Genomic DNA, 14,554 nt, shown 5'->3' with positions numbered 1-14,554 from the left:
GAAGAAAACAAATACTATTACTTCCGGGTTCTGACGAATTTGCCAGAAAATGTTAATAACTGGTATCGGCCGTTCAAGAAAGTTCGCTATGGCTATAAATACGGGCGCAAATCACAACGACAGTCAGACATCATACTCTAAACGAGCAGATAAGCAACTACGAGCGAACAGCGAGAGATATACAACAAGTCTACCTAATCATCGAAGAAAATATTTCTACCGGCTAACTACACCAACATTACGAAATGCCTGCAAAAGCTATTGGTATCGACCTGGGGACAACTTACTCGTGTGTTGGAGTATTTCAACACGGCAAAGTAGAAATCATCGCCAACGACCAAGGTAACAGAACAACACCTAGTTATGTTGCCTTTACTGACACTGAGAGACTTATCGGTGATGCAGCCAAGGGACAGGTTGCCATGAATCCGAAAAACTCAGTCTTCGACGCTAAGCGTCTTATCGGACGGAGATTTGACGACACATCTGTGCAGTCAGACATGAAGCTGTGGCCTTTTCAAGTTTACAACGACAGTGGAAAACCCAAAGTGAGGGCCGAGTTCAAAGGCGAAATTAAATCATTTACACCCGAAGAAATCAGCTCTATGGTCCTGACAAAGATGAGAGAGACAGCTGAAGCGTATCTGGGGCAAACGGTCAAAGATGCGGTCATTACTGTACCTGCTTACTTCAATGACTCCCAGAGACAAGCAACCAAAGATGCTGGCTTTATTGCCGGTCTCAACGTTCTACGAATCATCAATGAACCCACAGCAGCTGCTTTGGCATATGGACTAGATAAGAAGTCACAGGGAGAGAAAAATGTACTGATATTTGACTTGGGTGGTGGTACATTTGACGTCTCCATCCTGACTATTGAAGACGGCATATTTGAAGTCAAATCAACTGCTGGTGATACTCATCTTGGTGGAGAAGATTTCGATAGTAGACTGGTGAACCACCTGGTTCAAGAATTTAAAAGAAAGCACAAGAAAGACATCACAGGAAATGCACGTTCATTAAGAAGACTAAGAACTGCAGCAGAGAGGGCTAAAAGAACCTTATCCAACAGTACACAAGCATCCATTGAGGTAGATTCACTGTTTGAAGGTATTGACTTTTATACTAGTATCACACGTGCTAGATTTGAAGAGCTTTGCGCTGATCTATTTCGTGCAACGTTACAACCAGTGGAGAAAGCATTGCTTGATGCCAAACTTGCCAAAAATCAAATCGATGAGATCGTATTAGTTGGTGGATCTACAAGAATTCCAAAAGTACAGCAGTTGCTGCAGAACTTTTTCAATGGGAAAACATTGAACAAATCTATCAATCCTGATGAAGCTGTAGCATATGGTGCTGCAGTACAAGCTGCAATCTTATCTGGTGACCAATCGGATGAAGTGAAAGATGTGCTATTGGTTGATGTTGCTCCGTTATCCCTTGGCATTGAAACTGCTGGTGGCATGATGACTAACCTGATTGATCGCAACACCCGCATCCCATCAAAAATGTCAAAAACATTTACAACATATGCAGACAATCAACCAGCTGTTACCATTCAGGTCTTTGAAGGAGAACGTGCAATGACAAAAGACAATAATCGTCTGGGATTATTCGAGTTATCTGGGATCCCACCAGCTCCACGTGGTGTTCCCAAGATTGAAGTCACATTTGATATTGATGCAAACGGTATTTTGAACGTTACTGCCAAAGATGAGAGTACAGGAAAGAGTAACCAGATAACCATCAAAAATGAAAGAGGTCGCTTAAGTAAAGAGGATATTGACAAAATGGTAGCAGATGCAGAGAAATATAAAGCGGAAGACGATGAACAACGAGAAAGAATCAGTGCCAGAAACTCTTTGGAAAGTTATGCCTTCAATGTAAAAGCTGCTGTGGAAAATCCAAATGTGGAGGGTAAATTGAATGCACAAGATAAGGACACAGTTCTTGGTAAAGTGAAAGAAGTGATGAACTGGGCAGACAGTAATTCACTGGCTACCAAAGAAGAGCTACAATACAAACTTGAAGAACTTCAAAAATCATGTTCACCTATCATGTCAAAATTACATGCAGGTCAAAATGGAAATGCTGGTGCCTCCGGACAAGGTCCAACTGTTGAAGAAGTTGATTAAATTTGAAAATGAAAAAACTGAATAAAACTGTGTACTGTATCAATTTTAGATTTTATAGATACAGCATTATGTTTAATGCATAATTTCATTTAATGTGTTAACTTTCTGTATGTGCTATGTAGCCAACAACACTAGTTTTAGATATATAACTTTATTACATTTATTAATAAGTGTTGTGTATTTACAAAATTTTTACAAGAAATTATTCATTGTATATAAATGTTTAATGAATATTAATAAAATGTTATGCATAGTATATCTTTTGTGTGGTGTTTATAATCATTAAAATCTTTGTTTTTGTGTCAGAAATATATCCAAATTTGGACAGGATCAGTTAACCAATCGGAGATTGTCTTACAATACGTACCTATTTATATCGCATACTCTTAATTGGTCAACAAAACAACACGATTCAGATATTTTGAGAATGAAAACTATCAAATCACTATAAAAATATTATTAGAATGTCCTTGTTTACCTCAAACAAGTTCTTCGCTCTAATATTAATTTGCTTCTTCTTAAACTCCCCCCCCCCCGAATTTCTCTCACCCACCTATCCCAAGACTTCAGCTCAAGTTGTGATCAAAGTTCTCTACACTTGCACAAAAAAAACTTTTTTGTCAACATTTGGGTACCGGTATATACAAGCTCAGGATGCCATTAATTGGTAAAAAAATAATCCTGTTCTTGCAAATGTTGAATAAGAAACAATATGTACTTTCCAAATACAATGACAGGCAATACAGTGTTTAGGTTGTTGTGGAAAGTGAAAAACCACCCCAGAGTGTGGATATGCAGATAAAGATGTTTCACATCACTGTATTTAAAAACACCTTGATAAGAACTGTATAGGTGTGCACCACTTGTACATGTAGTGCTTAACTTTGTTATTTTTACTGGGCTTCCCTGCTCCCCACTCACTATGTATTAACGATATAAACACTATAGTGTTCATGGTTGTAATGGAAAGTATACAAAGTTCCAGAAATGACAAAATGACAGAGTCAGTGTACATAGCAAATAAACCCCCTCGATTTGTTTATCACAAAGATAAGATAGTTAAAGCCTGGTGGTCGTCGTAAATAAACAATGTATTTTACATGCGTTGTATACGTCGATATGAGTCCCATATCGAACAGGACACGGCGCGACGACTGCCACCCTTTAAATCATAGATGGTAGCGAAGTGTGCCAAATGCATGTCAACATAGAAACACATCAAAGTACGTCTTTTGCAGCTACTAGTGTATGTTACACCTGAACATTTTGAGAAAGTAGCTACAGTGAATCTATCCAATAATGTATTTTAACAATTTTTACGCCATGTTTTTTCTTGCTAACATTTTGGTAAGATAATCTGCACTTTATATGTATTTTTCAATAATATTTGTTGTTAATTTTTTTGATCAAAATTTCTGACAAAAATGTATGCAGGTTTATTTTGTGATGGTGGCAAAGTTTGACTTTGAAATTATAAAAGTTCTTTTATAATACAGCCTTAGAAGATGTCAGAGTAGTACACAGGTTTTACTCCTTGGAGGAGGATCAATATATTCATCACCAAGAATTTCATCTACATCTTCGATAGGAACAGTTTCTTTTCCAGAACTCTTAGCATCTTCCACTAATTCCTGTATATTATACTGCAAGGAAGAAAAATAATTGAAACCAACTTTATTCTCAGTGACTGGATATTTTTGTAGTCTGGTTACTTTTTGAATAAAAGAGTTTTATAGTTTTATGTATTTTGACTATTTTAAAATTCAAAAAGACAAAGACAAAAGGCACAAAACACAAAAGTATTATATTTTCTGTTGCACATAGGTAGAATAGGGAGCTATTTATTTTCTGTTTCAAAAAATATCACTTTTTACCAAAAAGAGAATTAAAGATATCTACATGAAATGGACAAATCTAATTGAGGTCTACCCTAGGTACATATACACCAAGTATCAAAGCAATCAGGCGTGTAGATTTCAAGAAGAAGTCGAACAAGTAAAACATTGACACAGACAATAGAATAATAATAATAAAAAATAAAATTAAAACTATTCCACCACAGAATGTTTAAATTTTCTCTAGGATGACAGGCCAAAAGTATTTTTTTAATGGTTTTTGACTCCCGTGTGCGAAGCACAAAAAGGGAGTCTTTGCAGTTAGTGTGTCTGTATGTGTGTGTGTGTGTGTGTGTGTGTGTATGTGTGTCCGTCTGTTCCACTGATATCTCAAGAACCATACATCAGTTTTTGGTGAAACTTGGTGCATAGATGCTCTGGGCCAATGCGCAGATTTGATTAGGTTTTGGTAAAAATCCATGCATATTAATTACCTAATTTGCATGATAATTAGCTGATTTTTAGCTGTTCCATGACTGTTCCACTGATATCTAAAGAACCACTCATTGGATTTAGATGAAACTTGGCACACAGATGCTCCAAACTAATGCGCAGATTTGATTAATTTGGGGTAAAAATCTGTGCAATATTAATTACCTAATTTGCATAATGATTAAGCAATTTTCAGCTTTTCCACTGATATCTCAAGTACTAATCATCACATTTCAATAAAACTTGGTACATAGATGTCATAGGACACTGCACAAACCTGATAGTTTTTAGGGTAATAACAGTATATATTAATTAGCTAATTTTCATAATAAATTAATTTTCAGCTTTTGATATTTCAAATAGTAATCATCACATTTCAATGACACTTGATACATAGATATAGGACACTGCACAGACCTGATAGTTTTTAGGGTAATATGATTGCATATTAATTACCTAATTTGCATAATTAATTAATTTTCAGCTTTTGATATTTCAAGTAGTAATCATCACATTTCAATAAAACTTGGTACATAGATGTCATAGGACACTGCACAGACCTGATAGTTTTTAGGGTAATATCAGTACATATTAATTACCTATATTAATTTTCAGCTTTTGATGTATCAAGTAGTAATCATCATATTTCAATGAGACTTGCTACATAAATCTTCTAGGATTATGCAGACACCTGATTAGTTTTAATTGGATATTAATTACCTAATTTGCTTAATGTTCCACTGATATATAAAACCACAAAATCGATTTTAATGAAACTTTTAAAGAGAACTATTCAGAAACCCAATTAGTTTTTGGTAAATATTTATTAATCACCTAATTAACATAATTAATTAACACTGATATCTCAATTACTGATCATCACATTTGAATAAAATTTGGTACATAAATGCTCTAGGACAATAGACAGGCCTGATTAATTTTGATTAATATTAATTCTCTAATTAGCATAATAATTCATAATTTTTTTGTTCTGTTCATATTAGTTACCTGATTTACATAATTAGTTTTCAGCTTTTCCATCAATATCTCATGTACAAGTAATTTTGAATTAATTTTTGATGTGCCTTCAATACTCTCAGCACACAGGAGTTCTTTCTAAGCTTTCTTTGATTCAGTTATTTCATTTGTTCAACTTACTAGCTTTCTCCTCAAACTAAGTACTTCTCTATGAAGTCTGTCAAAATCATCAGTTTCCTGTTTAAAAATAAAAACAAATGCAGAATTGGAATTAATCAAATTAAACGGTAAGATAAAGAATGGCACAAACATAAAATACAATATTGTATTTACTCTATCAGAAGCACCATGTAAACCAACAGTTTATATGATATGATATGATATGATATGATATGATATGATATGATATGATATATGATATGATATGATATGATATATGATATGATATGATATATGATATGTTGTATATTTATATGATAGATTATTTAAAATATTATCTTTACCATAGAAGACACACCTATGCTTTTTAAGTATGCACAAATACAGTGAGGTTAATGTTCAGATTTCGGACAACTGTACATTGCATTATTGGAGAGAATCTCCCTGGAAATTCACTATAATATAATATATGTCAAATTTTTAAATGTTTTCATAATATTTGGATTCATATCAATAATAATATATGACTTTTTCAATTGTTGTAACTGAACAAAATTCTCAGATATGAGGGAATAATAGCACCATAGCATCCAATATAAAAATGCTACAACAATTTTGACTCTTGTATCTCAAAAAATGTTATGTTTTACCTGATTTGGTGGTATGTTTTACCTGATTTGGTGGTATGTTTTACATGATTTGGAGTATATTTTACATGATTTATGGGTATGTTTTACATGATTTGGAGTATATTTTACCTGATTTATGGGTATGTTTTACATGATTTGGGGTATATTTTGCCTGATTTGGGGGTATATTTCACATGATTTGGTGGTATGTTTTACATGATTTGGTGGTATGTTTTACATGATTTATGGGTATGTTTTACATGATTTGGTGGTATGTTTTACATGATTTATGGGTATGTTTTACATGATTTGGTGGTATGTTTTACATGATTTATGGGTATGTTTTACATGTTTTATGGGTATGTTTTACATGATTTGGTGGTATGTTTTACATGATTTATGGGTATGTTTTACATGATTTATGGGTATGTTTTACATGATTTATGGGTACATTTTACCTGATTTGGGGTACATATGTTTTACTTGATTTATGGGTATATTTTACCTGATTTGGGGGGTATACATGTATGTTACATGATTTGGTGGTATATTTTACATGATTTGGGGGTATATTTTACATGATTTATGGGTATGTTTTACATGATTTATGGGTATATTTTACCTGATTTGAGGTACATATGTTTTACATTATTTATGGGTATATTTTACCTGATTTGGGGGTATACATGTATGTTACATGATTTGGTGGTATATTTTACATGATTTGGTGGTATATTTTACATGATTTATGGGTATGTTTTACATGATTTGGGTGGGGGTATGTTTTACATGATTTGGGGGTATATTTTACCTGATTTATGGGTATGTTTTACATGATTTGGGTGGGGGTATGTTTTACCTGATTTGGGGGTATATTTTACCTGATTTGGGGCAAGTTTTACCTGATTTGGGGGTATGTTTTTCCTGATTTGGGCATGTATTACCTGATTTGGGGCACGTTTCACATGATTTGAGGGTATATTTTACCTGATTTGGGGCAAGTTTTACCTGATTTGCGGGTATGTTTTACCTGATTTGGGCATGTATTATCTGATTTGGGGCACGTTTCACATGATTTGAGGGTATATTTTACCTGATTTGGGGCAAGTTTTACCTGATTTGGGGGTATGTTTTACCTGATTTGGGCATGTATTACCTGATTTGGGGCACGTTTCACATGATTTGAGGGTATATTTTACCTGATTTGGGGCAAGTTTTACCTGATTTGGGGGTATGTTTTATCTGACTTGGGGCACATTTCACATGATTTGAGGGTATATTTTACCTGATTTGAGGGTATATTTTACCTGATTTGGGGCAAGTTTTACCTGATTTGGGGGTATGTTTTACCTGACTTGGGGCACATTTCACATGATTTGAGGGTATATTTTACCTGATTTGAGGGTATATTTTACCTGATTTGAGGGTATATTTTACCTGATTTGGGGCAAGCTTTACCTGATTTGGGGGTATGTTTTACCTGACTTGGGGCACATTTCACATGATTTGAGGGTATATTTTACCTGATTTGAGGGTATATTTTACCTGATTTGGGGGTATGTTTTACCTGATTTGGGCCATGTTTTACCTGATTGGGGGGGGGTATGTTTTACCTAATTGTCTGTATTTTGTCTGTTATATCTCAGGTCATTTTTACCAGTGACATCATTTCTTGCATGTTCATATTGTGTTCCACATATCTCAATAACAAATGGTTCATTCTCAAGGTAATATAAATACTGAAAAATAAAATAAAAACAAAATAATCATGAAAGCTCAGAAACTTTACTTTCGCCATTTTCGCTGAAGGGATGATTCTGTGAAAATAAAATCCAGCAAATATACTTTTTTTCTTATATTTCACATTCAACTCATCAAAAATCAGTAAAAATAAATTCCATACAAAACGCCCAAAGCCTTTTCAGCTAAAATTAATTCCAGCGAAAATAAAGTATTCCGCAGAATATGATTTTTAAAAATTTACCTTGAATATTCAGAAGTTAATACTTACGCAAGTCGTGTGGGTAAGGTTCATTTGCCACAATATAAATTTTACGAGAAAATAACGACAAATACTGAAAGGTCAATTCACTTACACACCTGTACTACATTGCGTAATAAACGCTTTCAGAACTTCACAGAATATTCCATTTAAAAATAGGGACATTGATCCCTTTCAAAATAAGAATTACATTCATAATTACTGATTCACTAAATGTCTTCGATAATATTAGAAATTCCCCCAAATCTGTATTATAAGATGCTTTGTAGGTGCTAGGTTTAAGTTCCAATTAGGTTCTCATATGATATTCACTATGATCTCAACATTTTATCTTGGGTCAGACTTTATATTGCAGAAAATTAGTGATGGCTTTAATCAAGAGTTAAGATTACCGTAGTCTATTAAGCAAGAAGCATCTTACCAAAAGGGATGAATTAGATTGTATATTGGAAGAAGAGCTGAACAGCAAAAGACACATAGCTGGAGAGATTCAATCGAACCTGCATCTACGTGGGCAAAGAGTGCAGTTTTAAAAACCCAAAATGCATGGAAACTAACCTGTTGGGATACTGATTTATAACACATCATATATTCATACTCATAGTCTGGATTTGATGTACCGTATATACATTGTGTACACATCACTTCTTCTTCTAGGAAAAACTTGTATTTACAAAAACTCTGAGAAATAAATTAATCCATGTCATTATACTGTGGAATACTTTATTTTCGCTATTTTCGCTGAAGGAATGATTCAGTGAAAATAAAATCCAGCGAATATACCTTTTTTCCTATCTTTTAGATTCAACTCGCCAAATCAGAAAAAATAAATTCCATATAACACACCTAAAAAGTCTTTTCAGCGAAAATAAATTGCAGTGAAAATAAAGTATTTTACAGTAATAGTATTTAAAGAAGAATCTTCATATATGAACACTAGAGGGCGCAATTATAAACTAACAGCAATGTGGGTCATATCACAAAATGTAAAATGTATGTTAGCTCTATTAGTAGACTGCACCTTTCATCTAACCCCTTTGTAACAACAACACTGTACATTTCAATTCATTCCCAGAGTGAGGTATGGAAATTATGGGAGAAGACGATTTTTTGACTTGTATTTTTTGCTATGAATTTTTATGATCTGAAATAAACAAATAATAATAATAATAATAATAATAATACTAATAATAATAATAATAATAATAATAATAATAATAATAATAATACTAATAATGATAATAATAATAATAATAATATGTCATTGATGTACCTTGTTAAACTGTGCTGGCAAACCTCTTGCAGTAGGAATTTTCAGTTTAAAATAAAGTGGTTTTCCCAACTATAACAAAACACAAATAAAAGTGATCAACTGATCATAAAGAGTAAATATATGTAATATTAGAATAAGTTAATGTATTGTATTTTTCTAATCAGAAGCACTCCTCTAACAGAAGAGCACATACAATATATGTATTATATACTGGAATATTAAAATATGACTTTATAGTTTGACAAAAATATATAAATGTATACATAATTTTTTTTTATAAGTACTAAACATTTTTGAGAAACCAAGGTACTCCAGAAATCAGGCTTTTTAGAGAGGTGGGAAAAACATGGATGCTAAGGTGGAAGAGTATGGTATAAAAAATAATATCAATAAAAATCTGCACTTCCAGAATATTATTTCAAATCTTTACCAGTTGTTTGGGATCATCAACTAGTTCATCTTCATGTATATCGGATCCGTTTGCACCACATGGTATAAATTTTACATTAAGGTAGCCTCTTTCAAATCCCCTGTAATCAGTTATAGGAACAGACTGGTCAGACTCTATGAGGTAAGCTAGGCTCTGTAAATGAACAAGTACAGTGCCGATATGCACTTCTGTGTCAGGTGACTCCCAAAATGGATCCTTCTTCTGGAAAAAAAGACACAGAAGAAATGTTTTAGTTAGAACTGCAAGACTAGATTACTGACACAAGGGTCCAAAATCATGGGCCTCAATTGACAGAATGTACCAAGCTCATCACAGAATGGACAAATCCCATCAATGGATGTCAGGGTGAACCGATCCCACCAAATGGTGTCAGGGGGAACCAATCCCATCAAATGGTGCCAGGGTGGACCAATCCCATCAAATGGTGCCAGGGTGGACCAATCCATCAGTGGGTGTCAGAGTAGACCAATCCCATCAAATGGTGCCAGGGTGGACCAATCCCATCAAATGGTGCCAGGGTGGACCAATCCCATCAAATGGTGTCAGGGGGAACCAATCCCATCAAAGGGTGTCAGGATGGACTAATCCCATCAAAGGATGAAAGGATGGACCAATCCCATCAAATGGTGCCAGGGTGAACCAATCCATCAGTGGAGACCAATCCCATCAAAGGGTGTCAGGGGGAGCCAATCCAATCAGAGTGTCAGGGGGAACCAATCTCATAAAAGGATGTCTGGGAGAACTAATCCCATCAAAGGGTGTCAGAGTAGACCAATCCCATCAAAGGGTGTCAGGGGGAGCCAATCCAATCAGAGTGTCAGGGGGAGCCAATCCAATCAGAGTGTCAGGGGAACCAATCCAATCAGAGTGTCAGCGGAACCAATCCCATAAAAGGATGTCTGGGAGGACTAATCCCATCAAAGGGTGACAGGATGGACTAATCCCATCAAAGGATGAAAGGATGGACTAATTCCATCAAATGGTGCCAGGGTGAACCAATCCATCAGTGAGTGTCAGAGTAGACCAATCCCATCAAATGGTGCCAGGGTGGATCAATCCATCAGTGAGTGTCAGAGTAGACCAATCCATCAGTGAGTGTCAGAGTAGACCAATCCCATTAAATGGTGCCAGGGTAGACCAATCCATCAGTGGGTGTCAAAGGGGACCAATCTCATCAAATTGTGCCAGGGTAGACCAATCCATCAATGAGTGTCAGAGTAGACCAATCTATCAGTGGGTGCCAGGGTAGACCAATCCCATCAAATGGTGCCAGGGTGAACCAATCTATCAATGAGTGTCAGAGTAGACCAATCCACCAGTGGGTGCCAGGGTAGACCAATCCATCAGTGGGTGCCAGGGTAGACCAATCCCATCAAATGGTGCCAGGGTGGACCAATCCATCAGTGAGTGTCAGAGTAGACCAATCCCATCAAATGGTGCCAGGGTGGACCAATCCATCAGTGAGTGTCAGTGTAGACCAATCCATCAGTGAGTGTCAGAGTAGACCAATCCATCAGTGAGTGTCAGAGTAGACCAATCCCATCAAATGGTGCCAGGGTGAACCAATCCATCAGTCAGTGTCAGAGTAGACCAATCCCATCAAATGGTGCCAGGGTGGACCAATCCATCAGTGAGTGTCAGAGTAGACCAATCCATCAGTGAGTGTCAGAGTAGACCAATCCCATCAAATGGTGCCAGGGTGGACCAATCCATCAGTGAGTGTCAGAGTAGACCAATCCCATCAAATGGTGTCAGGGTCGACCAATCCATCAAAGGGTGTTTGGGTGAACCAATCCATCAAAGGGTGTTTGGGTGAACCAATCCAATCAGAGTGTCAGGGTGACCAAATACCATAAAAGGGTACCAGGGTGGCCAAATCATTAAATGGGTGTTAAAGAAAGATCTCACAACATATCCTATAATGCAGTCACTTACCCTTTCTACATCTCTCCTTCCATATAGTTCTGATACATCTCTTGCATCATGTACTTTCTGTTTAAAAACTTTTCTCTGTTCCACATAAATTCATTATTATTCTCTGTATTTTTCAACATGACATTGACCTGAATAAAATAATTGAGTAACAACATACTTTATACAAGATGTCATGAAAACATAACCCTGATGTCCTTTTACCGGTATATGCATGAATAATTTGAACTGAATCAATTACATCAATTTATCACATATTGCCCCCCCCCCATGTTCTCCATAGGATATGAACAGTGTGGCAATATTTCCATAGGGCATTGTTTTATTACCATACTGGTCTGACACTGCCACAGTTATTTATTTACACTGCATCTCTGTCTTCAGTTGCATTGTTTATTATTAGTGAGAGGTGGATGACAATAATGCTTTACAGCATCCTAACCAATAGTTTTGCACATGCCAGACAACAGTGTTTGAATACATGGAATCACAGCAACATGTTATTAGTGTCTCTGTGATTCTTTCACAAGTATCAGCCTCAAACTCAAAATGGTGCAAATTTTATGTCTTCTTGGCTCATGCAGTTGATTGCTACAACACACTGTGTTACCATCATGATGGCTTAGTTCCATTTCCGTTTTAAATAATGTACACTATGATGTAACTCTACTTAATACTGCTAACAGTGATAAGGACACATACCATCTGCTGCAAATGAACCAGGAGTGAATTTCTATATTTATATCCACCATCAATTTTGATGATGGTGCCAATGCCAGTGATTGTGATGACAATGATCATCACATACCTGTGTTCTTCTTTTTTTACCTTTATTTTTGTCTAACACGTAGTCTAGTCTAATATAATATTTTTGGGCTCAAGAATTCACCTACTATGCTTGTTCATTCTTATCCTCCAGGCCTCGGTGTTACTCAAACAAACTCCAGGTCTAGTATCTTCCCTTACCTCAGTTCTACCTTGCGCAAGTCCTCTAGTCTGTGGTGAAACAAGGGCTACTTTGAGTCTACATTGTTTGCCTAATTCTTCAGCCATTACGTTACTTTCATTCACCATAGGTAAAATCTGTATAAGATCCTCTTGCAATAATAAATCATCTGCAAATAGAATAATACAAACATTTGTTAGGCAACGTACCAATTGTGGTTTAAAAATGTTGTTCACACATAATAAAACACTGTAGAGTAACATATACCAAATGAGTGAATAAATTCTAAAATAATTTTCCAGCCAAAATTGTGCACACATTTATGTTTTCTATCATTTCTTTGTTAATTTCTATCATTTGTTTGTTAATTTCTATGATTTCCTTATTGGTTTTTATAAATTTTTTGTTAATTTTTATAATTTCTTTGTTAATTTCTATAATTTCCTTGTTAATTTCTATAATTTCTACACTTTTTGTGCCGAATGGACACAACTGTCTATTCGCTATACAGTTAAAATATTGGAAAAATTTCTTACATTTCTTGAGAAACAGGTATGCTTGGAGAAGACAAGTAAAGATGCAGTAAATGATTTGTGTGTTCGGCACCCACGTACGACACTTATTGAGGAGCTGCAATTCATTCATCTACAGTTTCCACACAAATATTACAAATTATATCAAATCAATGCCTTGATTTGAGTGAAATGTAATTTAGGGAAGGCTGCATGATTTTGAACCTGATACATTTACATGGTCAAGGCCCGTTGAGTGGAAACCCCGGAAAACACTAAACCAGTCGAAAAACACTAAACCTGACAATAAAAACACTAAACCCGAGGTAAAGGGTGTATTATGGGTGTACCATAATCGTCCAGTGAATATTTGATTAAAAGAAAGCGAAAACATGAAACAGAACCCACGACGGCAGCTGCTGCCAAATCAGCTGCGGCCCTGGCCTCGATCATAAAGGGATTTTTCTTTAGCTTTCTTTTCATAAATACTCAACTGAACGATCATGGTATATCCATAATTCGCCCTTTACGAAGGGTTTAGTGTTTTTATTGTCAGGTTTAGTGTTTTTCGACAGGTTTAGTGTTTTTCAACTGGTTTAGTGTTTTCCGGGGTTTCCACTCAACGGTCAACGCCATGTCAGACCCAGATTTATCAAAGCTCAACATGATCATCACGATTTTTTGTCGGCTCCAATAAAATGCTGTTGTGTAAACAAGGTAATTGTGCAGTGCTGGCAGGCTGTAAAATCGTTCACAAAATATTAATTAAATGCGTATCTGTCTCAATTCATGTGAGACGGTTTTCAAAATTGAATTCTTGACTGGAATAACACAATAGTAAAGTAGGTCACGTTCATTTCAAAATCATTGAAAGCAATCAGCAGTCAATTGTCATAAGAAATGACGAGTAACACAACGTCAAAAGAAATGACTCAGTTTTCTTCTATATTATGCAAATCGTAAAAATGATTTGTTTATTGGAGATCGTTCTTAATACTCGGACTGTCAACAAAAGGCTACAAAACACACTTCTACTCAAATGGTAACAATGTAATCATCCTATAAAGAACAGGGCGTGTACATATGTGTGATATACTCGCGTCCGTCTTAGTGCCGGGCTTATTTCGACGAATAATTGCAGGAGGACCAGATTCAACTACTGCCATTTTTTCGCTTTCCGATTTAGGTTCAGAGGTCATTGCTACTG

At 35.6% G+C, this 14,554-nt stretch overlaps 2 protein-coding genes across 2 annotated transcripts; one reads left to right on the top strand and one right to left on the bottom strand.

Moving 5' to 3' along the window:
- The first annotated feature begins 25 nt into the window (after window positions 1–25).
- Window positions 26–2,394, top strand: LOC100370541 (heat shock cognate 71 kDa protein-like). The gene has a single exon (XM_002731867.4). The coding sequence runs from the start codon at window positions 246–248 to the stop codon at window positions 2,136–2,138; it is 1,893 nt and encodes a 630-aa protein (XP_002731913.2). The 5' UTR covers window positions 26–245; the 3' UTR covers window positions 2,139–2,394.
- Window positions 2,395–7,844: 5,450 nt separating this feature from the next.
- Window positions 7,845–14,513, bottom strand: LOC146740877 (kinesin-like protein KIF28). The gene is made up of 7 exons (XM_085501869.1): window positions 14,444–14,513; window positions 12,856–13,004; window positions 11,893–11,967; window positions 9,937–10,158; window positions 9,507–9,575; window positions 8,792–8,914; window positions 7,845–7,970 (listed from the first exon to the last, which is right to left on the bottom strand). The coding sequence occupies exons 1-7, from the start codon at window positions 14,511–14,513 to the stop codon at window positions 7,845–7,847; spliced, it is 834 nt and encodes a 277-aa protein (XP_085357995.1).
- Window positions 14,514–14,554: the final 41 nt, after the last annotated feature.

The sequence above is a fragment of the Saccoglossus kowalevskii genome, chromosome 7 (genome assembly GCF_978046115.1).
Source record: "Saccoglossus kowalevskii chromosome 7, keSacKowa6.1, whole genome shotgun sequence".
NCBI lineage: Eukaryota > Metazoa > Hemichordata > Enteropneusta > Harrimaniidae > Saccoglossus > Saccoglossus kowalevskii.
The sequence above is the reverse complement of the archived record's forward strand: the minus strand, read 5'-3'. Positions and strand labels throughout refer to the sequence as shown.

Excerpts from the sequence above, each read along its gene's own strand:
- LOC100370541 (XM_002731867.4), top strand. The coding sequence starts at position 246 with ATGCCTGCAAAAGCTATTGGTATCGACCTGGGGACAACTTACTCGTGT.
- LOC146740877 (XM_085501869.1), bottom strand. The coding sequence starts at position 14,513 with ATGGCAGTAGTTGAATCTGGTCCTCCTGCAATTATTCGTCGAAATAAG. Across the intron at positions 13,005-14,443 it reads CGGCACTAAGACGGACGCGA|ATGATTTATTATTGCAAGAG; the intron begins GTATATCACACA and ends TTCTATTTGCAG. Across the intron at positions 11,968-12,855 it reads TTGCGCAAGGTAGAACTGAG|AGAAAAGTTTTTAAACAGAA; the intron begins GTAAGGGAAGAT and ends TATGTGGAACAG.